The 27500-nt window shown below is 43.8% G+C and overlaps 3 protein-coding genes across 4 annotated transcripts in view; 2 read left to right on the top strand and 1 right to left on the bottom strand.

The window, feature by feature from the left end:
• The window catches only part of ablim1b (actin binding LIM protein 1b), a 106394-nt gene extending 101163 nt beyond the window's left edge, over nt 1-5231 (bottom strand). Inside the window, exon 1 of the mRNA XM_042083988.1 lies at nt 5021-5231. Coding sequence (XP_041939922.1) covers nt 5021-5033 — 13 coding nt within the window. The 5' untranslated portion in view covers nt 5034-5231. The remainder of the gene's footprint in view (nt 1-5020) is intronic.
• Nucleotides 5232-6185: 954 nt separating this feature from the next.
• trub1 (TruB pseudouridine (psi) synthase family member 1) lies at nt 6186-23489 on the top strand. Of its 2 annotated transcripts, XR_006027284.1 has the most exons (9): nt 6186-6373; nt 6602-6700; nt 8432-8487; nt 9013-9094; nt 9425-9497; nt 11194-11333; nt 12636-12692; nt 13532-14651; nt 23461-23489. XR_006027284.1 is itself a non-coding variant. In XM_042084023.1 (8 exons), exons 1-8 carry the CDS (start codon nt 6220-6222, stop codon nt 13783-13785), a joined length of 915 nt encoding a protein of 304 aa, XP_041939957.1. In that variant the 5' UTR covers nt 6186-6219; the 3' UTR covers nt 13786-15751. The 2 variants fall into 2 exon arrangements, 1 of the variants encoding a protein (XP_041939957.1); XM_042084023.1 differs by lacking the exon at nt 23461-23489 and having other exon boundaries at nt 13532-15751.
• atrnl1b (attractin-like 1b) overlaps nt 18709-27500 on the top strand; it is a 135084-nt gene continuing 126292 nt past the window's right edge. Inside the window, 1 exon segment of the mRNA XM_042083986.1 lies at nt 18709-19912. Coding sequence (XP_041939920.1) covers nt 19662-19912 — 251 coding nt within the window. The 5' untranslated portion in view covers nt 18709-19661.

The raw sequence follows: 27500 nt of genomic DNA, 5'->3' as shown, positions 1-27500 counted from the left end.
GAAAGTTTGAAACTGTCCAGCCCATGCCACTATGTGTGTGTGTGTGTGTGTGTGTGTGTGTGGTTGTGTGTGTGAGAGAGAGAGAGAGAGAGAGAGAGAGAGAGAGAGAGAGAGAGAGAGAGAGAGAGGAGACACTAGATAAGGTCCAACACTGATTGGGATACCCAGCGCACTGTAGAAACATATGTCCACTACATCAGTGAAGCCAACAGAGGGAGTGATCATGGGAGGGTTATAAAGTATGATTGATTTCATGAAAGAAGGGCTAGAGCGCAAGAAAGAAGAGAAAGAGAGAGAGAGAGAGAGAGAGAGAGAGAAAGAGAGATTCCTTATCAAGTAATACCAAGCTATCATCGGTGACATTTTTCATTTAAATTGCTTACGCAATAACTGTTACTCCAAATTATAGAAATACAAGGTAAGCATCATCTGGCCCTGCACTATGCGTAAGCACCTATAAAAACATAATAAGCACTTTGCATACACCCTCAATCATTTATATCAATGACCTCAACACTCTGATCTGCGCTACACAATCTAATAAATGGAGCAGCCATCAGTGCAGCGGTATGAGACTGGGACTCCTGCATTTAGCACACAGAGCAGCTCATAATACCTCTTTATCCTCTACTCACACTTATTGTGTCTTCCACTTCGGCTTCAATCACAATAATGACACAAACCAAACAAATACTTCTCCTTTGTATGCTTGACTGTGTGTGTGTGTGTGTGTGTGTGTGTGTGTGTGTGTGTGTGTGTGTGTGTGTATGTGTGTGTGTGTGTGTGTGTGTGTGTGTGTGTGTGTGTGTGTGTGCATGCGTGCACAGGATTTTTGTTTAGCTTATTAGTTTGCTTTAATATTAGTATGTGAGAGGTACAGTGTGGTGTGGCGTGTGTGCATGTAATAGGTGGACATTCGTATGCACAGACAGTAAGCTGGGTGTATGTTTGTGTGTATTCCCTATGGTCATACCCCCCCCCCCCCCACACACACACACACACACACACCCACCCCCACAGTTCCCTCTTCCCCTCCACCCACCACAACCACCCGCCCCCCCCCCCCCACCCCCGCTCAGTGCCACCGGGTGAGGTGACATCGCAGTGTAAGGAATGTGCGCTGTCGTGAGTCCCGACCGCCCCGCTCCGACACGGCACGACAGCGGGCAGGCAGAGGGGGGGGGGGGGGGGGGGCAGTGGACGGGAGGCAGCTTCCTGGTGGGATCAAGCCTAATTAAGCCCAGAACAACGACCAAAGCCCCCACTGCTTTCACTGGGCTCAATCCCCCCAGCCATTCAGAGAGCCCTGCTGCCCCACTTCCACCCAGCCCTGCTCAACCTGGCTAGTAGGCTGGCAGGCAGGGTGTGTGTGTGTGTGTGTGTGTGTGTGTGTGTAAGAGGGGGGGGGGGGGGTGGTACTGACTAAGGGTTGGAATTTCAACAGCGTCATGGCCCCGTTATGCAGAAAAGCAAGCCACAGCTTAATTGCAAATGCTGTTTACAAACAGATGGTGTTTTGTTTAGAAGCTAGCCAGAAAGAAAACCAAAAGTGATGGAAACATAATGTGTGTATGTCTGCACAAAGAATCGTTGAAAATGCTGCAATCTCCACTGGAAAACCAAAAACAATTTTGTAAGATATTGGGATATGAATATAAACACCTGTCTTTAACTATTCCATTATTCGTTCCAAGCACAAGCTGATTCATTAGCAGTTTAGCTACCAGCACAATTAGTCTATGGAGAGACTTTTCCACAGCAGTGAAGGTGTGCAACGCAGCTGGTATCCACTCTGCAAACGTAGCTCTCCACCTGTGTGTGTGTGTGCGTGTGTGCGTGCGTGCGTGCGTGTGTGTGTGTGTGTGTGCGCATGTGTGTGTCCGTGCATGTGACAGGTTGTGTGTGTGTGTGTGTGTGGAGGATGCGGGTAGAAGGAGAAACATTCTGCTTTGCCAGCGTGGAGCGAATGACGGTACGGCAGGCGATTCAAGGGTATAATCCATCATATAACTTGGTATTTACTCCAAAACACAGGTGCCAGCCGCCCTGAGAGACGCCCTGTAAGGCGACGGCGCAATGAAGGGTGGCAGTGCCACCTCCAATCACAAGCCTTTTATAGCAATTATACTAACCTCTCTGCCGTGCCACACACACACACACTCACTCTCTCTCTCTCTCTCACACACACACACACACACACATACACACACACACACAATAACACAGCCAACCCTAACAAAGCAATCAAACTCACAGACTTGAAATAGGTGGCAGCAGACAGGCAGAGAGAATGCAGTGGTCATAAACAACGGTGTTTGTAAATGCCAACAAAACAAGGTCTAGCTATTACTATACTTACTCTGTTCAGCTGGTACCAGAAAGAAAGAACTTTATGGGACATTTTGGAACCATGCATGCCTCAAGTTCTTGGAACACCGACAGGAAAATGAAAAGTTTCCTTCGCACTTCAAAGTAAAGTTCCTCCACAGAGAAGTGTTAAAAAATCTCTGCTTTTGGACAATCTCTCATAGATTTCACTGTTTCAATGTTGCATGTTCCTTATTATCTAGAATCCAACTAGAATGTAGTCAACTCATAAATAATACCTGGAAAGATTCCACTGTTTAAAGAATGAATTCTCAGACCATGAAAGCATTTTAAAGTATACATTTCTGACAGTATATTAGCATGAAGTTAAACTAATAATCACCCATAGGAACATCCATGTTGACATTTACTACTGAAACAACTGCAGACGCAAAGTATATTTTCATTGGATTCTGATTCTTGCCATTTGAGGTCAACACCAAAAACTGTGTCACACCAACTCCAATGAGCCTTATTTTTGTAAGAGTTTGGCCATCCAGTTTGTTCTGGATATTACAAAATCACATCCAGATTCCTCGGAGCGGGGAGAAACGAAGAGGCCTTTCTGTATGTTGTTAGAGGAGGTTTACTCGGAGCGTCGACACACACTGATCTTAGCTGACAGCTTTAACTGGGCTTCCCTCAGGGCAGTCAACGATACAGGGTCAGGAAGATGAAGAGAGAAAGAAAGCGAATGGGTGGATGGAGAGAAAGTGAAAGAAAGAACAAGAGAGAAAAGAGAGAGAGAGAGAGAGAGAGAGAGAGAGAGAGATGGGCCTGCCCAGAGTGGGAGAGAATGGGACAGCAAAATTGTCAAAATGTATTTATAGTGTTCTCATATCCCCTCCCTCTTCTCCCTAACATAACTACTTTAACTGCCACTTTAAGACTTGGTCAACCCTTAATCAGGCCTTAATGTGTGGACACCTCAAACTGGGGTACTTCCAAAGGCTGGGCTTAGGAGAGGTTACAGGTGCAACCTAAAACATGTGTGACCTTCCCTTCCTTCCTCACTACTGGGCTTCTCATGAAGTCTGATTGAGTACAGAGAGAGAGAGAGAGATGTTCCTGAGTGCTTTCAGACAGGACTGTGGCTCTTTCCAACTCAAACAGTCTCAGGAAGCCGTACTTTTCCAAAGTCAAACATGCAGATGGCCAGCCTCAAGATGTAGCCTACGTGCCTAGAGGGAATCCCCTTGAGCTTTTGTCCTAACCCATAATCACACCGGGCATACTGGCATACTGACAGAAAAGGGTCCCTCCATTAAAACAGTCAGAGTTATCCATGCTTAACCTCCTGGGCTTTTAACCAAACTCAGTTACCGACAGGGTGAAGGGCAATTAATTCTCAACCAGAAGGCAATTAAATTGAGCGCCCCAGACAAGAATTATGCTGAGTTCAATGCATGTTCCATAGGGGTTCCTCAATCATACCAAAGTCCAACAATGTAAAGGGTAGCCTACTGAAAAAGGAATGAGATAAATCACAAGTGGAACAAGTAGTAGTAGAAAGAAAGAACCAACTCACAAGGGGAAAAAAAAAGATCTGTTGCCGGTCTTTTTGCTCATACTATATTTAGATTTATTCCATGACTTCTTAAGCTGGCACTGTACTTCTGTGCGTCCAATTTTCCCCTGGCAGACTAACTTGTTTTCACTGTGGGTATAAGAGTGGTTCTCCATTTCAAGTGCTCATGTCAGCTGCATCCATTGGATGCTGTTCCTCCAGCATGATAATTACTGAACATCATTGGGCAATTTTAAAGAGATGGAGAGAGATGGAGAGAGACATCAACACAGCATCGCAAGGCTAAACAAAAAACAACCTCAGCACATTTTAATCATCATCAGGCATTCATGTCAGTTCACAGCCATTGCCAATTTGTCACCCAGGTTGTCAACTAGTCCATGCCAAGAAGGCCTGTCTATCAGATTTGATTTGAACAACACCAAACTCCAGCAATAGAAAATAGGGTACCATCCAGAACTTGGCTGGTCTGATTTACAGTGGTGTGGCTTCATTGCGCATTACATCATTCCCGCTGTCTTCTGTGTGACAAAACTATCATTAGCCTAATGGATACTGGCTCATGTCCACTATAGTCCACTATGAAAATGAATTAAACTTTTATTTTAAAAAGTGAAATATGCAAGCAGCAAGGACATTCATATGACTTCGACTGAAGAGACATACAGTAGCAACACATCTAGTAGTCTAGGAGTAATAAGATGCCATTTATTAATAGAGTGCCCATTCTCACAGAATCATATCAAATTTTACTCTTTGCTTTAATCAATGCCGATAGGCTTGGAGTTCAGTTAGGGACAGGAACTTCCATTCGCCTAAATATTCACGCGCATGTCAAGGCAAGTGCAAGCAAGACTTATTACGTTTATAATAACCCATCGTTACACATGGCAACACCACGACCAAAGAGCTCCCACGGCCCCACGAATGACAGGTGTGCAGTAATGTAAAGAAGGGAGTAACCGAAAGAAGTTCAGTAACCTAAAACCAGCTACTACGAAACCGCACAACCGTGCATGAACGGACCACGACAACATTTAACACCACGACCGCTACAATGAGGAGAAATGATAGTAAGGGAAAAGCTGCACTTCACCAAGAAATAAGTATCATTCCAGGTCTCACCTCTGGTTGACATGACGTGGGGAAAACGGTGAAGATTTTCCTCGTGTAGCCTACTGAAGAGATGACGTTGAGAAAATACGTCTTCCGAAAAGAATCCGCCTAAAATTCTTGATCGTATTACAAGAAATAGTAGTTCACGTGATAGTTGTGAGAACTGAAGATCGGTCAGTCAACATTAATAGTCGACTTTGTATGACGGGGCAGCCAGCATATAACGGCAAGCAAGGCTGGCTTCGCAATGGGCGTGCCTAGAATAAACGCATGCCTCAGTTGTATTAAATGATAGCCCAGTAGACCTATAGTCCGGCACATGATGCCTTGATCAGTAGTTTCTGGCCAGCATTTATTGCAACAAAAAAATCAAATCTGTTTCACAAATGGCATGGCATAGGCTTACCAGAGGCATGTCAAACTAACTTAGCCCTAAAAACAGTAGCGTAGCCCTCTGATAAGTAGAGCCCTAGTCTATAGGCCTACAATTGGATGGTAATAGTATGCCTACCTATATGCTACATCGTCCTCAACCTACTTCTATCGCCTGCCGCCTCCTTTAAATGTTTTTTAATGGTTGCCCTACAGCTAGTAGAAGTACATTTTCAGACCCAACTATTGTATATACTTCAAAAGAGCAGAGAAATAACCAAGGTAGACGAATAACTAATTTAGCATCAACAGCTTTGAATTTGCTTAGAATGGGTGATGCATCATCTGAGATTTTGTTAATGATGATGAGTATGCTGATGTTGGCACAGTGCTGCATCACTTATGATGCTACTATGCCACCGTGTGGTGAAACATTTTAGAACTTTACTTAGGCTATTAGACTAAAAACCTAGCTTGAGCCCTTTCATCATGAACCGTTCAACGTGTATCGACTATTGAACCTGCAAAGCCAGATGCTAAACATGATGCAGATAATTAGAGATGCAGATAATTAAACATAGGCCTACCTGTCTATATGGTAGCCTACAATCGGTGAGCATAGGCCATGATTTTGTACACTTTTTGAAATTATTACACCTTATCTCTGTCTGTTCGACTAGATTGTGTGTTGCACTTCCATTCGTGTAATGACTCATAAACTACAGTAGGCCTGCAGTAGGTATATTCTTGGAATTAAAAGGTTTGAGCACTACACTACCCATAAGTCATAGGGATCCTTTACGTCATCACTTCGCGCGTTTTCATTTCAAATCGGCATGAGAAGCATGGCTACGACTGGTGCAAATATCGTTCAAAATGTGTCCTCCTTGTCAAAATTGCAGTCTTTGAATGGAATATTTGCCATTTATAAAAAATGCGGACCAACATCTGCCGATGTGTTAAACTCTTTGAAAGAGAAACTCTTGAAAGGTAATGTTACACGACTAATTTTATTGCAGCGGATCATATGTTTTTAGCAATCAAGCTAACTCATGGAAGGCTATTATAAGCAACCTTTTTGCTATTATAATCGTGATATAGGCTACTAATGATATGACCGACACTATTCAGTTTGCAGTTGATTTATTCCAATTTTACGTTAAGGTTATTATAGATAACTAATGATGGCCTCTCTGCATTGTTGCATCTTCTTTACAGAGGCTGGGGTGTCAAATCCCAATCCCCGTAAGAGGAAAAAACAAGCCGTGAAAATCGGTCATGGTGGCACTCTGGATAGCGCGGCCTCTGGTGTTCTCGGTAAGGACAACGCTTGTCACACTTCTTCACAAGTCCTCCTACAAACACAGCAACCATACAACGGTTGTCAGCAGAGGGGAATCAAAATAATGTCAAGATTACCAGTTCCAAACGTCATGGCCTTTAATTATGACAGTTCATAGTGCCAGATATCATGCAAAACTGACCATCGTTTAATTTCGATACTATTAGTATCATTAGACATGTAGCCTATGTCTTATCATGACACCTGTTTCAGTAAAAGACTTTGAGCAATGCATGGTGATGAGTTATTGCTTGTCCAGGAATGAATGGGCTATACACTATCGGGCTAGATAAGGTCACTAATGGGCTAAAAATGTTGCTTTTAATTATGAAACATATTTTTATTTGATAATGATTGCATGTCTATCGCGATATATATGTGTTTATAGCCCAGCCCTATATTGGTGACGTTTTCACAAGCGGGGGTGTGTCGAGGTGTAATCCTAACGGTCTGAACACAAAGGTCTCAGAGATATGAGGCTTGTAGACCTGGACAACTATCACCAGGTGGCCCCCAAAATACCCAAGCCTGACCTGGCTCGACAGTCTGAAGGGGGCTAATTAATGTTTCTTACACAGTTTGGAGCTTTCGTTGGTCACAGAGTCTGGCGAGGCATTGCAAACCAGCGTAATTGCCTTCTATCTTCAAGATTCCTTTTATCCTGTACAATTTCCCTATTTTACTGCTCCCAAAGTAGTACACTTTCTGTGTTGTTTTGCCCATCATCATAATCTCCTCTTTTTATTGGCTAGTCTGAGGAATGAAGGCCATCAGAATGACTTCACCTCTTCTGGTATTGTTGACACAGGTGTTTTGCAAGTACTGTGTAATGGAGCTGCCAGTTGAGGTCCTGTGAGGTCTCTCTTTATCAAACTAGACAGACTAATGTATTTGTTCTCTTGCTCAGGTGTACACTGGGGCCTCCCAGTACTTTTTTCTTTTCTGGTTTAAGCCAGTAGTTTACTTTTTTCTTTTCTGGTTTAAGCCAGTAGCTTACTTTTTTCTTTTCTGGTTTAAGCCAGTTTACTCTCTTTTGTGAAGGGAGTAGCACACAGACTTGTTTTTAGATCTTCAGTGTCTGTACTATTTCTCACATGGAACAGCCTTCACTTCTTAGAACAAGAATAGACACTTGTCAGAAGACAGATCTTTGTTTCTGCCCGTTCTGTGCCATTAATCAAACCCATAATAATATATGATGCTCCATATACTCAACTAATCTAAAGTCCAGTTGTAACTTTTTTTAATCCGTTTTCAGCCGTGCAATACACTACTCACAAAAAGTCAGAGATGTTCGGCTTTCGGGGAAAATTTCAGGATGAACCTAAAATCCACTATAACCTTTACAGGTGAACTTAATGTGACCTTCTCTAAACGCATGTCCAATAGTTCAATGTTTCAGTACTTTCTGTACTGAAACATTCAATTTCATTCAATTGAATGTTTCAGTACATTCAACATTCAATGCTTTTCCTTCGAAAATAAGGAAATATCTAAGTGATGGTAGTGTATACTTGTGATGTCTTGCTACATTCTTTGGAAGATATACTGTAATAGTTCAGATGTCCTCTTGCAGGCTAGAGGGGTCTAGTGCTAGGACTAGGACTTCCTGCTTCCAAAAGAAGGACAGTTTTTATCTATATAAATTAATAAAACCATTTTCAAGTTTATAAAGACTCCATTTGTGACTACCATTTCTCTTCCAGTTGTTGGGATAGGAGAAGGCACAAAGATGCTAACCACCATGCTTGCAGGTTCAAAGGTAAGACTTTAACTGTAATCGTTTAAAATAAACACATTAAGAATTGTAAAATAGAGTCACTGTTGCAAGCTACTTTCATGCGATGGTGAAAATGTGATTTTGGCAGAATATAGAATATGACATGGCAGAGTTGCACAATACTCTGTTGTTTTTGGAATATTAGATGCCGTCTGTGATTCAGTTTTGCAGAAGTTGTTTGTCATTTGAGTTCAACAGCCGTTGCCAGCCTCCCTTCTAGGCTCCTGGAGCACATGCATGGATTGGTCTGGATTGAGAATATTTCAGTCCGAGCCACTATAGTTGTTTCCAATTTAAAGATCCAGAACTGTGTACAAGCCCACAAATTCAGAACAAACAGTTAAAAGGACCATGCAGAGTGAAGTGTATGGAATTTGAATTGTGGACAACTTTAAAAATTGTGTGTGTGTGTACTTGTGTGGTCAGTGTTTTCTGTTGTTAACAGCAAAATATGGGAGTGTTCTCTTGCTGACATATTTTCACCTAATCTATAGATTATTTTCCTAGAAATACAGAGCGGTGGGAGAGTTGGGAAAAGCCACAGACACACTTGATGCCATTGGCGCTGTAGTGCACGAGAAGAGCTATGGTGAGGGATGCGCATAGTAAGAATGTATTCACTATCTACATAATAGTACTGTAAGCACTATTATGTCTGAGTGGCTGTAATGTGTAGTCAACTAAACCCTACAGTACTAGCTAGTCCCAAATAATTATTTTGAACGCCTTAATGTGTTTAGGGGGGTGTTGTCTAAGATGGCAGCTTCCTGCAGGGCTCTTTGATGCTTGTGCTTGACAAACGTGTGTAGGAGTTGCATGTGTCACTTGGTGCATGGTGCTGTGTGTGGTCAGCTGATTGAGCTGTGGTCCCGCCGCGCTTTCAGAGCCCACTCACTCTTCCTGTGATGCTTGTCCACAGAGCATGTGACCCGTGAGGCCCTGGAGGAGCATCTGCAGAAGTTCACCGGAGACATCATGCAGGTCCCTCCTCTGTGAGTCACCTCCCCTCAGCCCGTGAGTCAGTCGGACGCTTGACTGAACCAGAGACACAGAGAGAGAGAAAGAAAGAGAGAAAGAAAAAGGAAAAAAGAAAGAGAGGCTGCATTCCTTCCACAGTGACCCTGAACAAACCCACCAACCCAGAGGCTTACTTTTCCTTTCTGTGGTGCTGCAGAAACATTGTTTTAGCATCTAATTTTTTTGTGCCTTTGTGTTTACAATCCACACACGGTATTATCATGGCTGTTTTTATGTATATCAAACTAATTACGATTTAGTAAATCCCAAAGTACAGAGTAAAGCTCCTATGTAACTGGTTATTGCGGTCAGTGCTAGGAGGGTAAAAACTGAATGGAAATGTGAATAGCATAGCCTGATCTCAATGCACACATGCTGGCATGGGCTCTGGTCTGCTCAATACTCCCAGATGCTGATAAGGCTCAAAGCCATGAATGTAATCCAGCACCTATTTGAAATGGAGATGACTGTGGAACTTTGTCTACGCATGTAGATTTTCTCAGTAGGTGAACCCTTACTGTCTGGGATATCAGTGAATGCTATATCCTAAAGTCAACTTCACTAAGAAGTTACGCAATGCAGTAAGAAGAATTATACCTCAACATAGCAACAGCAATAACATAGCAATTCATTCTGTTTTCAACACACACACCCACACACACACACACACACACAATCAAAATAACTCTCCAACCGCCTGATGACCACCAGGCCAGTCTGTCTGATTGAAACCAGTCTCCTCTCCGAGGCTGTAAAGAGGCAGCTGTGCAAAGCGTCACGGTGAGTGTTCAACACCCGTTAGCTCTCGGACAGAGTTGGCACAGGAGGTGCTCGTACCCAGCACAGATTGCATTACCGCTGGCTAATGGCCTAATTACTCAGGATAATATGATAATGTTATGGCAGGGCCGTAGGTGTTTGGACCAGGAGGATGATATGTGTGTGGGGACAGAGAGTGCTGTGGACACCTTACAGATTTTCAAAACATTTGCAGAGCTGCTGTATGAGATTAGTGTGACATTTAGCGGTCAACAGTTACCGTTTGTGTAGGGAGAAGAATATCCTTGCCATAAATAGTCAGCTCTATCTTTTTTTTATTAGTTTACTCAGCTGTAAGATATTGTTTTTGAGGTGTGTCTGAATATCACCTAATTTCAAGCATGGAACTTTTTGAGTTAACTAGTACAAAGGCATCTATTTCGGGCAGAACTACGCGTGCGCAAAGCTTCACGACACTAACGTCGCTGGAGGCGTTACCTCGCTCCAACGACCAGTTCTCAACACATGATGAATACGATGTATTTACATGTCGACTTTCAGCCGCGGAAGGGGCAGGATATGTGTAGACAACTGCCATATTGGCGTTACGAACTAACCCCATGCATTTCCCCATGAGGATTTTTATTCTGTGGAGTGCTGTGTCATTAGAAAGTCTCTGACTAGTAGTTTTAGTAGTTCTGAGTTAACAAAGGAGTGTTTTGTAAGAATATTGAGTATCCAAAAAGTGAAAAATGGCATTTTCCAACATCATAGTTTACCATGTTTGGTACATTGAATCACACTTACATTAAAAATATGTTTGTTAGAAGTATTTTTAAAAAAACACAACACAGTACATTATGAAATCGTCAAGTATATTGTGAGTGTTTATTTTGTGCTCTGCCTGCACAGCTACTCGGCTCTGAAGAAGGATGGCAAGCGTCTGTCTGTGCTACTAAAACAGGGTCAGGAGGTGGAGGCCAAGCCTGCCCGGCCTGTCACCGTCTACAACCTCACAGTCACAGACTTCAGCCCGCCACTCTTCACCCTGGGTGAGTGATGGGTGATATTAGATATGTGGTGGTTACTGGGACAGTGGGATTCAATGGGACACAATGGCTCTTGTGTCGTGTTTGGTTTATGTGTGTACATCTCACTCACATAATCTTTTCTTAAAGCAACACCAAAGAGTTTTTTTTGTACCTTAAAATAATGTTTCCAAAATCGTTTCAGTGGTTCATCAACTCGTAACAGGGTGAAGGGCACTTCTGCATTCGCTTTGCGGCCCTCTATCGGCTATAACCGCACTGTACAGTATAAATTTGCCATATCGGGTAGCGGATCTGTAGTTTGATGGAATGAGACATAAGAAACTACAAATTTGACTTGCTTCTGATGTCGCAATACATCATGCTTTCATAAAATCATGCAACATACTCTACCTTGTCTGTAGACATCGTTATTTGCAAAGCCAGTGCTGGATAAACAAATAGCGTGCGTGCGACAAAGGAAAAGTGCTTTGGTGTTGATTTAACAAACGTACATTATGTCGTCAGAGGTTTTTGTATTATAAAGCCAAACAATATGATGTTTAGTCATAGGTTTTTGATATCAGATGTTTTTGATATCCTTCTCTGAGCTTCAGAGTAGCCATTCGTTTATGATTTACTATATTGATTTGATGTCAAATGTTGCCCTGCTTGCTTGTCTCTTAAAGTCTCTTAAATCTCAATGTCGTCACTGCCAGAGGGTCAAGAGAACATCTGAGCAATATTATTAATGAGCAATATTTGACTGAAATTACAGATGCACATTTTCATTGTTTGCGCCCTGCTCCTAAAGATGTTTTTTTTTTTTGTATACCATGGCCCTTACAATTTCAACCATATAACAACTGGTACCTCATCAAAATGAAACTGTCCTGGCTTGTAGGGCTTCAGAATGCCACTAACAAGCACTTTTGCTAGATCACACAAAGAACTCAAGGACATATTGGCATAGAAAAAAGGTTTAGTGACTTTGAAAACATGTCTCATTCCAATCCTGGAAAGCATTAACACCGTCCTTGTACCAACATGGAGATAGCGTTACCAGTGGCTAATTGCCTGATAACTCAAGATAACACGCCGATGGTGTGACAGCTGGGTGTGCTTTAGTGGGCCGAGTTAAATGATCCTCACAAAAAGGGGGGGCCACTCAGTGCTGTGCAGTTATTGAGAGCGTTTTTCAAACCTGATCCCAGAGGTCAAGCTTAGTCTTAATGGTCAGCTCTTGGTACAACATGTTTGTAGCTGTTTTGTAAGCCAAGTACAAGTATAACACTTAAAAAGTAATTCTTCACTTTGTCACTGCAGACATAGAATGTGGTGGCGGTTTCTACGTCAGAAGCTTGGTGGATGACCTTGGAAAAGGTAGTGTCTCCCTCTCTCTCTTTCTCTCTCTCTCTCTCGCTCTTTCTCTCTTTCTCTTTTGCAATGACAGTATTATTGCTTTATTACAAAAGCCCTATAGCATTCTCTCTCCCCTACTTGTTGGATTGGCCTCTTTCATTTGACAGTATTATTACTACATTGCTGAAGTATTAAAGCATAACTCTCGCCAAAATGCAACCTAGGGTCTTTTTGTCAATGTACCCGAGTCGTTTAAAAGCATAACTTTCTTTTTAGAGTTTACTACTCACTTTAGCAGTTGGTTTTTTCACTCGACGCTATCTTTCCAGTCAAGAAGTGAGTTGTTCAAAACCTTTCTTTTTAGTAAACTCTGTGTACACCAACAATCTTCAATCTCAATGCTTGAGTTCATGTGTAGAGACCTTGGTGATACTTTGAGCAAAGTAGCAAAGTGTTGAGCCTTCTTAGTGTTTTAAATAAATAGCAATTTTGATGTGATCATAGTATGATCGCATCAAAATAGTAGTGCCCCTAGCACTCCCATTCAAAAAGGTAATTTAACCCGAAAACAACAATACGGTCAATCTTAAAAGTGGCACTTTCGTTCTAATTATGCTTTTAAACAAAAGTTTGACTCGGTTACATTCGCAAAAAGACACTAAGTTGCATTTTGGCCAGAGTTACGCTTTAAGTATTTAAGTATTCTCTATGTATTATCTTATCTCTCTCTTTCACTGTCTCATCTCTCTCTCTCTCTCTCTCTCTCTCCTCCCTTCCTCCCTTCCAGTGGGTTGACTATACGAGTACATACTGTCTGTTCCCCCACTCACCGTCTCTCTACCCCGTCTCTCTACTCACAGCCCTGTCGTCCTGTGCCCACGTGCGTGAGCTGGTGCGGACCAAGCAGGGCCAGTTCACCCTGGACGAGCACGCACTGAAGGAGGAGCAGTGGACCCTGCAGCACATCAGCACTGCCCTGCAGGCCTGTCCCCCAACTGCAAAGCCCCAGCCTGCGCAAAACAGAAATGCAAAGCACAACAACAAACCTCTGCCCCAGCCCAGCACCCCAGAGCAGGCAAAAGATGGAGCTGATGGAGCCAATAGCAGGGACTGATCAGCAGGGGGAGCTCCAGAGTCTGTCACGCACTCTGTCAGCAGGCCTGAGGCATTCTGAGGTGGTGGTGGCGGAGGGTGGTTGTTTTGCCGGCTGCACTGACTTGCTCTGACTGTGGTGGTCTCCACCCTAAGCGTGACCTTTTGAGTTCATTTAGGTCGTCTGCAGTATTCCCAACTGTACGAGGCAGCTACAAGGAGCCCTCAAAGTTATTTGGGTCCAAAAATCAGATATGTTTGAGGCTAAAGTTTTTGTTGAATGTTAAGCGAGTGATAGAACTCTTAAGTTAAAAAAATACTTTTTTCGGCAGCCAGTAACGGCTAATTCAGCAGCACGTCGACACTGATGCAATCTTTTTTTTTCTCTCTAAGTAATTGTATAATATTATTATGCTTGTGTCAGATTGATCAGCTTCCTCATGCTACCTCTTCCTCCTCTCCCATCAGATGAACGTGGCTAAAACCCGCCACAGTTTAGTGTGTCCGTAGAGAGGGACAGTAGCAGTGGCCGTGCTGTGATGTGGGAAGGGATGATATTGGCCAGGGCCTGCTCTCATCAGACCTGCGCTAAGCCACCGCAGGGTTTGGACACGCGGATGGTTGTAGTATTAGCGCCGATAATCTGCCTCTCTCTCTCGGCCGCTAGTCAGAGCTCCCTAAAGCAGCAATCACTTTTTTTCCCCGTCCCTCCCTCCACCAACCCTTTCCCATGTAAGCGGCAAGCTCTAGGCACACATGCAAGACTTAGATGATTATTTTCATGCCCAAGCTCCCAGCTGGCGTCATGATGTCACGATTATGTAAGAAGAGTAGAAACGATGTTGATGTTTCTTTTCAGGTTGTTTTTATTTCTCTGTGTGTGTGTGTGTGAGAAGGATTGAGAGATGTCCAAAATGTCAAGACATTTTTTTTGAAGTGTTACGGTCTAAAAAAAAAAAAAAGCAAGAACAAGAAATCAAATGTACGTGATGGGAATTTCAAGGAATGTTGTTGAATATGCGATCTGGTGCGTCCATGGGAATGAAAACAAACCAATGCTGACCTCTGCATGATTAATTCCCTCTGTGGTCGCCACAAAATATAAATAAACATTTGCTTTCACTTCTAATTACAAAGCCTCTCGTTAATGTGTAGATTGTGGGAAAAAAATGCAAATTATGTAAACTCAGCACTGTATCTCCAGCATATATTTTCATAATATCATATTACTGGTAATGTTTATGCAGGAATTGGCATTCGTCCCCATCATATGCATACAAATTGCTTCGCGGTCCCCTAGACACGAATGAGGAATTGACTGACAGGTCTGGCTTGCCTTAAGTGAGTTGGGGTTGATGCAGGTGAGTAAGTGAGTGATGGTGTAGGTGGTGGTACTGGTTCCTGCGGCTGTTGGAGCAGACGGATGCTGGGGCCGGCTGCTGCCCCTCTCTCTCTCTCTCTGGCGGGCTAATCCCCGTCACCCGGGCGCTAATGGGATCACCGTCAAATCTCCCCGGCCCTCAGATTACTCCGGCTGACTCATGCTTTTAACGGGCATTAGTCATAATAAACACTGGGGGGAAAACACAGAGGAGGGTCTTGCACCCCCTAACCCCCCCCACCCACCCACCCACCAGCAGCAGGAGCACCAGGGAGGCCAAATGGCACAACGCTTAACAGCTCCTCAACTTCCCAGATATTTCACCAAGATTTTCCCCACATGTGAAAGCCTTCCATCTATTTGTTACACAAGCCGTAGTGGTGGTGAAGTTCCTTACGGACTGGTTTGAAGTCTGCTGACATTGTCTGAATCCCGATCTCATCCCTCAGCCCTAAGTCCTGAACCAACGAAGACTTAACTGACATCCGTCGTAAGTGATGAAGTTTGCGAGAGTGTAAGGGTTCAAAATGCTAATAATAGGGATGGAACAGCACCTGTGACCTATCATTAAATTAAACAAAATAAAACACGTTTCTGTTTTATGGCAGTTGTTTACTGGTGTTTTTTCAAGCTTCCAGCCTCCCTTTGGGTAACCCTGTGTTTCGTCACAACGCAATGAATTGTAGGTAGCCTACTTCCCTTGAGTAAAATGTTCACAGATGCAGAATTTAGGAAAGGACACAGAAAGGGTGTGAGCTAGCCCTCAAACACTTGACAATTTCACAGTGGGACAGCCCTAAGCCCTCACGAAGTTTGGCGGGAACGCGCATCAAAGTGTGAATAAAGGGGAAGAGTCCATGTAGGGAGAGATTGGGGTTCAGCCATTAACTTTCCAGATTGGCCCAAAACACACTCCACCTGGTGGCACTGTCGTGCTCTAATTCCATGCCTCAAATATAGATAAAGGACAAAATGAGGCAAAGTGTGTATATGAGGTTGTGTAAGTGTTTTCTGTATGTCTCTGTGTGTGTGTGTGTGTGTGTGTGTACAGGCTCTTAAGGTTTTCCTCACTGCATGAGTATGTTCACCCCCTCGACAAGTACGGACTCGCCGCATCCAAGCGACCCATTCCTCGGCATAACTGAGTGCAGCGCTGGCTCTCTCTCTCACTCCCTCTGTAGCCTCCGGCACTTTCCCTGAGCTGTCTGCAAGACCCAGAAGCCACGCTGAGCTCACCTGACTGGAGGGAGGCAGAGAGCACTCTGCAGCACCAAGCGCTCTGCGTGTGAGCTGTGATGTGTGGTGCCTTTCCTGCCAGTTCTTAGCGCAGAAAACACACACACACACACACACACTTAACACGTTTTGTGTAAAGAAAGGAACCTTGTCCTGACACGTGTATTTCATCATCAGGGATGTTTCTGCTTGACTGGTATGATATCTGATGACAACAAAGGGGCCACGCGCCACTATTGTTAACATGCCAGATAATACGAGCTGTACAAAAGCTCAGCACTGAGAAGAAGAATGCACCTCCTTGAATAGCTAAGTTTCTATCAGTCTACAGTGGCTTTTATTGAAGATTCGCACAAAAAGCCATGCCTATGCCTGGAGATGCCCACACTCTCCCCCACACACAATACTGTCCTTCATCAGCTCAGTGTGATCCGAATGACGTCGCTCCGTCTTCACAATCCCAGGCCTTAATTGCAATTGTTCGTCCTCGCACGGGCGGTTTCTAAAAGGGGAGCGTCTAAAACGAGGACACCTCACATTGTCTGCAGCAGCGAAAAACAACATGGCTCTACCCCCCCCCCCCCCCGACTGAATGGGGCTCTTAATGACGTGTGTGAGCCGCAAAGTATAACCCTGGTGCCGGGTAATGCATACCTCCGCTCGGAAGGGCCCTGGCAGAGCAGGTCACAGCAGCTCCTTCCCCATGGTTGGCAGCACGGGCCTCAGGTTTCAGGACAACATTGGAGGTTACGATGCTAAACGATGGCAGTGATTATCGATTGTTGACAGCCAAGCCATTCACATCAGATTAGATTAATGGAACACCCTCGTCGGCTGAGTTGCACATCAGTGAGGCTTAGCAGCAGCGAGCCCTTTAAGGAAGCTGGCCTCCTAGCATGCCTGCTTTGTTCTGACCCAAACTAGTGAATTTTCTTTTCTTTTTTTTCACAGGCCTGAGCTGAACTGGGACGTGGGCACAGGGGAGGCATCTTACCAGCACACACACACACATATACACACCTCTCTGCTACCCACAGCACAGATGCCCAAAATTCTACCATCCTACATGATACGCATGGAAGACCAGTCAGCCTACCTGCTCAGTGCACACTATTTTTTTGCCATTGTGTGGGTTACTCTTGGTCACGACAGCCGGAGCAGGCTCTCTCTCTCCTCCTCTCTATCTAATGGGCTGCTAGTGTGAAGGAGGAACCATATGCCAGCTGAACTGAACGGTGTGCTGTTTATAAAAGACACTGCAGGCAGTCAGGCAGGGAGAGCTGTGGAAGAATATAATTAAATGGCTCAAAGAGGGAGTTGATGGCAACGTCCCTGGCTTAAATGTTCATCTTTCATGAGTGTGTGTGTGTGTGTGTGTGTGTGTGTGTGTGTGTGTGTGTGTGTGAGTGTGTGTGTGTGTGTGTGAGTGTGTGTTTGGACGGGGACTCACCACAGCAATCATTCTGAGAAGTGTTTAGCCACCAATTTACCTGATAGGTTCGTCGCGGCTCGGTGTCAACTGCTGGCTGCTCAGTGATGAGTGAAAGCCAGAAGACGGGGGCAAAAATCACAGATAACTGTGGCAGGGCCCGGTTGAGTAGGTGATGGGATTATCAGCTATCTGTTACCGAGCTTCCTCTCAGTATTGCTGGCTTATCTTTGTAGCTATCAATGCCCAGTGTCATCATCAGTATATTCAGTGCTCAACAAGCTGAATCATAAGCCAAATCAGGCTGCAAGAAATCCAACCTACCACAACTACATTCTTCCTTAGAGACTTATATTGTAACCAGCATTGTATTGTAGTTTTGCTTGGTGGGTATGGTGGGGGACTCTTGGTGGGTATGTCATAAACATAACATGGTTTCTGTACCAGCAGTTCAAACACGCCTGCATGTCCCTATGATTAAGGAATCAAACAAGTGGTTTAACTTCAGTTTAGAATGCAGGCAATTTAATCAGTCCCACTTCATGCCATGAATCTTGTAGTAGTTATTAAGTGTAATATGACTAATTAAATCACCTTAATTTATTACATTAATAAGAGGATGGCACATTCTGATTACCACGCTCAATGCTCATTACTTAATGCATCATGATTTAACATTGTAGCCAGTTTTGGTGTATAAAGCAGATAGTTATGAAGAGCCCTTGTCCATATGGCCCCTCGGGGCATCAGTCAATGATGTTATCAGAGTAATGTTCGAGGTGTTTTCCCATCTCTCCAGATGCCGCAATGAGGGGGACTGCAGTTTTTAATCGGCCCTGTCTCTTTAAAGTGTAGGAGCCCTTAGTGCGCCTGCGCGCTCTCCTCTGTGTTGAGTTTTCTCCAACCTGAGGAGCAGGCAGCTAGCGACCCTCCACTGGCGTTGGCTAATTCAGCTTAGTATTGAGGGTGGTCGTGGGACCAAAACCGCGACGAGCTGTGCGTATTTTCCTCACAGACGAGAAGGAACGGTTACTACAAGAAAGGCCGAGACGTCAGCCTCGTCACGCTTGGGCAAGTCCAATGCAGAAAATATGAGTAAACGGGATAATTCTCTTGCCTGGCCAAATCCCTTAACGCCACAGACAACACCAGCAACAACATCCATGTTACTGGCTCCTGCTGCAATCCTGCTTTGGTTCCGGAGCAACAATTAAAAGGGACCAGCTTGTCTCCTATTGTTCTATTTTATTTCGGGAAAAGACGCGGTTTTGTCTCTAGGCGCTCGTATAGCCTACGCGAATAACAGTCTCACAGCCTTATGTTGTAAACGCATATAATCCACCAGTCTGTTAGTTGGATGTTTACGCTTTAAAATGGCTGCTGAACTGGGTATTTTGGATCAGAATGAAGATCTAGAATAAGATGCCGTGAATGTTTTAATATCTTGTCCCTAAGACTTTTACAGGGGACAATGCGCCGCTTCCAACATTTTTGCAGTATTGTGCGCTTTGGAGAATTTTCCACCCGTCACTGCAGGAGGTAACGTAGGAAATTCCTTCTGTTCGAAACACAATGAGGCGAGCCATCATTTATACCTGTAGTCACATTTGAATATATATATTCATCGGAAATACACGGACATTTCTCTAGTATGTGTTCATCGTTGGAATCTTATAGCGTTCGCTGCGTCCTGTAACGGTAGCCTATTGATTCTGCCTGACAGAATTTTCCTGATCAGTTTCTGAATGGATCCCCCAGCTAATTGAAACAGTCTGGGTACCACGAAAGCAGAGACTCGGCTTCGCCTCTACTCATCGGAAGGCCTTGCTCGCTGCCTCCACACAGCAGGAAAATGGATGGTGGGAAAATGCTAAGAACTGAGGTGCTTTTTCTCAGACAGAGGACATACACGAGCTCTGGACTGCAAGACGTCAACAGATATCTATTGTTGTGCGTTATGTTCTACCTGGTGCTCATCACGCACGCTTCTCCCTCGAAAACCTGTGACAAAAACTGTCTTTCTGGGAAATGCATCAATGGGACATGCGTCTGTGACCGAGGATGGGTAGGAGACCAGTGTCAACACTGTCAGGGCCGATTCAAGTAAGTACGCTTGCGAACTACGAACTGAAATGTCACACGACCCCTTTTCATATACAATGTGAAGAACGTTCACACACAACTGAATGTGCCCCCCCCCTCTACACCAGTCTGGGTGTCACTGTCATCTGGCATCTGCAACATAGTAGCACCATCCTTTGACAAAATCAGTTGTGACATATTGTAGCAAGCGGTATCTCAACTTATTAGCATTAATTGATTGAGGGAGAGCATCAGGGCACCTCTCTCAACATTTTCAAATGTGTGCCCTGCCCTCAGCCAATTACAACATCTGTGAAAGATAACACTGGGCTATCTTAGACTTTGACGCCATTTGGACTAAATTTCAACCTCTAGATACAATACCTACGATTTCTAGGCCTCTTGATTCTCTCAGGGACCCACTGGTGATGGACTAAAAAAAAAGCAATACCAAGCTTATGAATGCGATTAAAAAGGTCTTCAGTCAACTCTAGTAGTATTGATTACTAGTATGAAAAATAGCTTGTTTGGACACATTACACCCCCCCCCCCCCCTTCTTATATTCACCCTAGATAGTAGTGGAGGAGTATTGTGGCCATTTAAAAGCCCGTCCTCCAAGTCAGGCTATGATGAATGGATTCCATCCATGTGGCTGTATGCCGGTGCCAGACTGTTAACCTCGGATGTTACGAGATTTTCCACATGTTGTGGGCCGCTGTGAGTTCAGCCTTTACTGTAGGGCCAAGTTGCCGTGCCTGTGTTTATAAACAGACGGACATTAATTTAGACTAAAGGGAATTTTGTTTTGAGCCTGTGTTTGGGGCGAGAAAATGGGATATGTTGGGGTTAAGTTAAGATCAAGTGTGTTATAAGTATATGGGATTCAATTTGTGGGCCTAAATTAATGCATCACTATTCACTATTGATTGGGACGATGAGCCTCATCTTCAAGCAGCCCACAATGTGCCTCTGGACTCAGTGGTTATGTTAGTGTCTAGGATAAGAGGAGCGCTTTTCTTTCTATTTTCTTCTTTTAAGTGGCATAACTGATAAGGAAAAAAACATTTAGTGTGAGATGTAGGAATGCTTTCTGGGAGGAAAAAGAGATATAAATACGAGCTCATTTGACAGTTGCATGATTAACGCAAGACATGGAGACTGCTCCTGTTCAAGCGTCTAAAAATAGCTGAGAGCAGCCTTCTCCTCAGGTGGAAGGGCCGATTTTCTTTTGTCTCACCCATCTAGAGGGAGGGGAGACAGAGGGGGAAAAAAAAGAATCAGTTCATTGCCTGATTGCTTTGTCTTTCCTTTCTCCAAAAGCATGTTTGTTTTTTTTAAGAGACTGGTCCTGCTATAGTCAAAACCTCTAGATGTCAGACTGTAGGCAGCTCTTAAAGGTGCTGTGCTTTAACACTGTCCTCTATCCATGGACATGAAGTGATTGGCGTTACTGGGAGAGCGGACAGCCCAGATAGAGAGGGAGAGGAGAGGATAGAGAGCGGGAGCGGGCTGGGTTCGGGCCACACACACTGGGCATCCATCCCCTCGGTGGCATGGTCACTGCTCCCATGTCTGACCAGGTGGGAGCCCCGCGGCTGGCAGGCTGTCATCCTGCTGCGCCAGCCTTGCCCTCTCTGACAGCGCCGCGCGTGACACGGCTGACCTTTCAGCTGCGCTGTGTCACACGGATTGACGTTTCTGAGACCAGTGGCCCTCAGTGACAGAGAGAATGTTGCATCACTGGTAGGAAAGGGTGCTATATAATCATCAGCTTCCTATGTTTACTTCCCAAATAACATAATCCTACTGACAACCTATTGACTGAGCCACAAACAAGAAGTACCTGGACTTTATGGAGCTTTGTAAAAAGGCTACATATACACAAAAGCATAGATGACTGTTAGTTTGAACGCGCTTCAGTGTGATTTGCCTTTTCATGTTTGCTTTTCAGTTCGGCAGTACGGTGGGTAGTGAGGATGTTACAGCGGCAAGGACGTCCTCTTATCAGATGGGAAACAGTTTGTTCTCTTAGTACGCGCATGTAGTGATAGGGATGCTACTGATTCTAAAGATAAGCTCTGGCCTACCGGTAATTGTTTCATCATCAAGTCAGCTTTTCCAAAACCTGAACATTCTAGGCTCTCTAGCACCTGGTGAGATGTTCTTTTGTCTTAAGGAGCAGGTAACAAGCCTCTGTTTTTCCCAGTGACTAACATGTTTACAGCGACTTCTCAGAGAATGAGGATGAGCCACCTTGTCCTACCCTGCGTCTTGACAAAAAAAAAAAAAGGTAACTGAAAAATCATGAGCCACCTGTCTTCCTGTGAACTTTATAGAGTGGAAGGCGTTGAGATTCTCAGTATGGCAGTTGTTGTCGAGAACATATTTTATTGCTGAGGCATATTGCATGTGGCTAAATGTCCTTGCCTATATTTATTGTGCAAAACCGCAGCCGGCTTTGCATTGTCAAGCTGTTTGTCGTGTTGTCTGTTGTTTGATAATGTGGGGAAATTGTTGATGGTCTTGGTCCCAGAATGGTCCCGATCCATCTGTGAATGAACTTTAGAAATACAATGGCGTAAGCTAATATAAATTGATGTTGTTCACTTTAAGAAACCTCTGGAAGAATTTTGTTTTAGCAGTTATAGACAGGCATGTAAACCCTAGTAAATCTAAACATGGAAAAGTCTGCGTAAGAGGACAAACAAAAAACCAAGCAGCCACAAATAACGCCAGGCCTAGCCTAGCCAAAAACTACCTGTATTCTCTCAACCACACTAACTGTTAGGCCAGCTCTGTCTTCCACTGAGGGGCCTTCTATTACTGATTTTGGCTTAAATATCAAATTCCTTGTGTGCTAACTCACTTGGCCTAATGAACCTGATTCTGATTCTGATATGCACATGATCAGACGTAAGAACTGGCACTGGCTAGAGGTATCTCCCTCTCCGTGTCTGCCCCAGCATGTGCTTGTTTTGTGCCCAGGCCAGAGCAGTATGCCTGGGCAGAGAATGTAGTGGATGGGAGCTGGTAGTGTGCTTGGGCGAAGTAGGCCTAGATCGTTACTAGATGAAAAACACTGACTCACATTCATGGTCAGCATCTTGAGCAACAGGCTAATCTCACAAAAAAAGTTGTAAGATCCAAGCTAGTCTTGTGAAACTGATGATATGGAGCCGCTCTGGCCAATTCTTAAATCTCAGCTCATAAAATTGTCAACACGAAAGAAAACAGATTTTGATACTGTGCTTCTTCTTTGAAGGCCTCCATTTTCTGTTATGTCTGCTTTGATGTTTGAATAATACTACACCAGACTGTTGACTCGCAATTGAGGTGAACTTGTCTGGTATTTGGGTTAAGCCAGTTCTGTTTACGCCATCTCTATGCTATTTTTAGACCGATCTTTACCAATGGCGATGCACAGTGTGCCAAGTTAGACCTCGGTTACCACTTAACAGTTTAGAGTGTGGGTATGCTGACTTTAAAAGGTATACAAGTGGGCCATCTTTTTGATGCTGAAATGCAGGGATTCTTCAGTAGACTGACACACACACACACACACGCGCAGGAGCGTGTGTGTGTGTGAGAGAGAGTGAGTGAGTGAATGTGTGGAGAATGTCTGTAGATATACAGATGTGTCAGAGGGAGTGTCTTAGTTGTAAATTAGTTTTTTTTTTAATACAGAACTCTGTGTCCTTTTGCATGTGTTGAACAACTGGCTTCAGCAGGTTTTCTACAAAGTTCAGTAGGGAGTCCAAAGTGAGTTAGCGGCTAACCAGGGATGTCAATTTGGAAGTCACAATAAGGTGACAGCCAGGTCACACCAAAGCCAGCCATGCTTGGAGAAAGAGGGAGAGAGAGGAAGAAAGGCAAGAGAAAAATAAGCATCAGCAAAAACGCTAACCCCAACGTCTGGAGTCTGCATGAGGCTCGCCATTTGGAATGCCTGTCATGATTAACTGTCGCGTCCTGGATACGGCGTGATATCACAGGCGCACTGACAGTTGTTGCACAGCATTGAGGCAAGTGTCCAGGATGTGCCCCTCATGTTGAGTCACTGCACACGTGACCTGGAGATTAAGAGATTGCATGAATCCTTTTGAAAATGGGGCGTTTTGACGATCATATATTCATTTGGTCCTGGCAGGTGTAATCTCTCTCTCTCTCTCTGTCTCTCTTTCTCTCTCTCTCTCATACAAATCGCTGTGGATCTGTGTGGAGGAGGGCAAGGAGGACTCTGGGATGGGGTTTTGTCGAGGTTAGCAGTAGTGAAGTAGTAGCATGAATTTCTGGAAGCAGCTTTTGCTTTGAGGCATAACAGGAACATAAAAACTTAAACAGATATTATAGACACATTGTAGACTTAATGTTGCACTACATATTTCCCCAAAGCTCCCCTGATAGATGTCTATATATAGGCAACAAAGATGCTGGCCGCAGTGGTCAGTTGCGATCATAGTGAAAATATTTTGCGTCACTTTAATCCAGTTAGCTATTAATAGTTTTATATAAGCATGACATTCCGAAACACAATTTATTTTGAAACTGTGTTAATGATTGAATGCACACTGTGGTTGAGTCAGTAGGATTATGTTGTTTTTGGTCATTCTTTAACAGATGCCATGCCAACCAGGATCGGAAAACAACGTTTTCTGTCCAAATATTTCAGTGTTGTTCTTGTTGTTTTGAAGGAAAAGGCAAGCACAATGTGCCTGAGCACGTCCAGCAATATTTGAAGTGCGGTTGACTCATGCATTTTCAGTTTGTATTGCTGCGTGCGGCAGTCATGCTGCATTGAAACAACCTTGTCCATTATTGAAACATCATCCTGAATTGAAACAACCTGTGTGTGTTGTCTGTTGTGTGCTTCCTGGAATACACTCATGAATGGTCAGTGAGAAGCAATGCAAACTACAGTTCTTGGAACTGGGCCGGTCAAACCTGACAACACTGAGGTCAGAGGTTCTCCCTCTGCTTAGAGCGCTCTTAAAGTGTGTGTTTTTTTCCTCAAACAATGTATTCATTCACTCTGTACAGTAAGTCTCTCTGGACAAAACTCTTTCCAAACGAGTAAATTATGTAAATGTTGCTAACTGCAGGTAGTAGGACTCTCTCCAAAATGCCTTGGCTTCCCATTCACTTGAAGTGGTGGAGCTGAAAGGATATTGGCAGTGCCTTTGGCCCAGCTGGAATGAGTGTCGCCCGAGGAACTCGGTGGCTGAGTTATATTCAGTGGGTTTGTGTGTGTGTGTGTGTGTGCGGGGGGGATCCGTGGGAATTGCTCTCCTCCTTGAAGATGGCTTTGAAGTGCCTGACGTTATTTTGTAAAGTGATGTCAATAGAGCTATTGGACAATAGCAAAGTGTCAGCATAGTCAGCAGCATCATATTTCTGCAATAGTCGCAATGTTGCAATATCCTCAAATGTTTCTGACCATAACGACTTGTAACCAATTCCTTAAGGGTGAGTGAGTTGCAAGGGCGAATGTGAATACAATGTGAATGCATTATGTTCACTGCAAATAACCAAATTTGTTTGCATGCTTCATTGGACCTTACTTATTCATTTGGCTATTGGCTTATCTCCCCCAACCCATTTCCTGATGGGAGACTTCAGCACGAAATGTAAAACAAAAATAGCAAACGAGAATGGGGATGCAGAATCTTTCGTCTTCCGAATGTAGGCCTATGTAATAAACTAAAGCCTTGCTTGAAAAGGACAGTGTGCTGAGCACTAGACTACATTGTGATATTTTTGAAAATATTACCACAGCATTTGTAGAGTGGGAAAATGTACCCTATCTGAATCAATCTTAATACATATCGCTCAGCTCTAACAGAATGCCTAGGGAAGACCAGATGGCAAGATGCATCATCGGACTCCTCATGTAACACGAACACCTTACCTCCTCATGTCATTTCTCCATACTCTCTAGGCCTTGAACAGCAAACTCAGGCTATGGCCAATCTATGAGCTTCTGTGGTAAACATCTCCTACCTCAAACACCTACGTGCCAAACCCAGACACTTCCTGCTGCCCTGTTTCACAAACACTCTGCGGTTTGATTTCTTTTACCACTCCTGTTCAGAGTGAACCTTTAAACTGAATAAAATGGCTGCTTTTTAGGCCCTGGATTCATTTACTACTATGTCTCGATGTCACAATTTTGTGGAATGACATCGGTAGAATGGTGTTAAAACCATTAAGCCCAAGTTGTGTAATGTGCACTAATTTTGTTTTCCCATTGAAAACTTCATCATGGCCATTATCGTTTGTGATGTGCCAAACCTCAGTAGGCCCATTGCGTTTACACAGAAGGTCATTGTTATGGTATTAGGCAGACTTTTCCCTTTTTCTCACAAGTGTGAGTGTCTGTAGCATCACAGTCATTGTGAAGGCGTGTTGTGAAAGAACAGTGTCAGAGAACTTGTGTGCGTGTGTGTGTGTGTTATATTTTTCACGTAAATCATGTAACATGACTGAAATAAGCTGTCGATTAGCAGCACCCTATGACTGCTAGTACAAAATGCTGTAGAGCGTGATTTTAAAGTGTGCTTTTAAAAAAGGAAATCCAAAGTCCTGGTGGCTGTTGTTGTTATTTTGTTGTCGCTCATATGATGTCAGTTTCAATCCATGTGCTCTCGGTGTGGGGAAAAGATGATAAGTAGTGTTCATGGCGGTGGAGTCCAATTGTGCTCTGGATATCCTAGCCTGGCGTTGTTCTGTTGCCACATGGTGGAGGGCGGTCACATTGAAATAGTTTTTTGGGAGTATTTGAGTGTTACCTTTAATTTGTAGTGCCAGTGACACTACTGGAGACACTACTGGAAACTACTGGAAAAAATAGAAAACTACGGAATTATTGTTTTGTAGTTCAAAAAAGAAAATGCATCAATGCATTTTCTTTTTTGAACTACAAAACAATAATTCCGTAGTTTTCTATTTTTTTTAATTCTAGCCAGAAGAATAATTCTGTAATTTTCAATTTTTTAATTCTAGCTACAAAGAATGTACTAGTCTTTCTCTGGATAACAACATGGATCAGACCTAACCATTGTGCCCTCATCAGGCCAATCCCCTTTAATAGATAAATCAGGCATCAACCGAACCGTTATGAAATCAGCAAATTTGACACCATTTCATTCCACCTGACGTTCAGCTAATCCTATTACCACATTTACTGGGTCGGCGGGTATTGTGGATGTGCTTGCTTTCAGCACAGGATATTCCCTTTTTTAATAATTGACATGAGTGGATTCACTACCATCCATCTTCCCAATCCTCCTACCTGAACCTCTCACCGTATGCTCCAGAACGCTCCGTTGACCATGCAGGGCTGCCTTCTCGTCCATGTTAATTGAGACCTCAGGTACCTCTAGCAGGTCTCCACTGCTTAATTCCCTATTGGGCCCTTATTGAATTGCAAAACAGGAAAGAAATCTGCCTTTTAAAATTCCCGACAATTCACCTGGGTGTAGGCCTTTCACACAGTAGCCTATAGTATAGGCCGTGCATGATTGGAAGGTTGTCATAGCGAGTTTTAGATTTGCAGAGATATTCACTGTTTTTGTAGGGCATGGTGCTTGTGGTCTAAAATGTGCCTTCATC

The sequence above is a fragment of the Alosa sapidissima genome, chromosome 24, assembly GCF_018492685.1.
Source record: "Alosa sapidissima isolate fAloSap1 chromosome 24, fAloSap1.pri, whole genome shotgun sequence".
NCBI classification, from domain to species: Eukaryota; Metazoa; Chordata; class Actinopteri; order Clupeiformes; family Clupeidae; genus Alosa; species Alosa sapidissima.
Note: the sequence above shows the minus strand (reverse complement) of the source record. Positions and strands in the feature narration are given on the sequence as shown.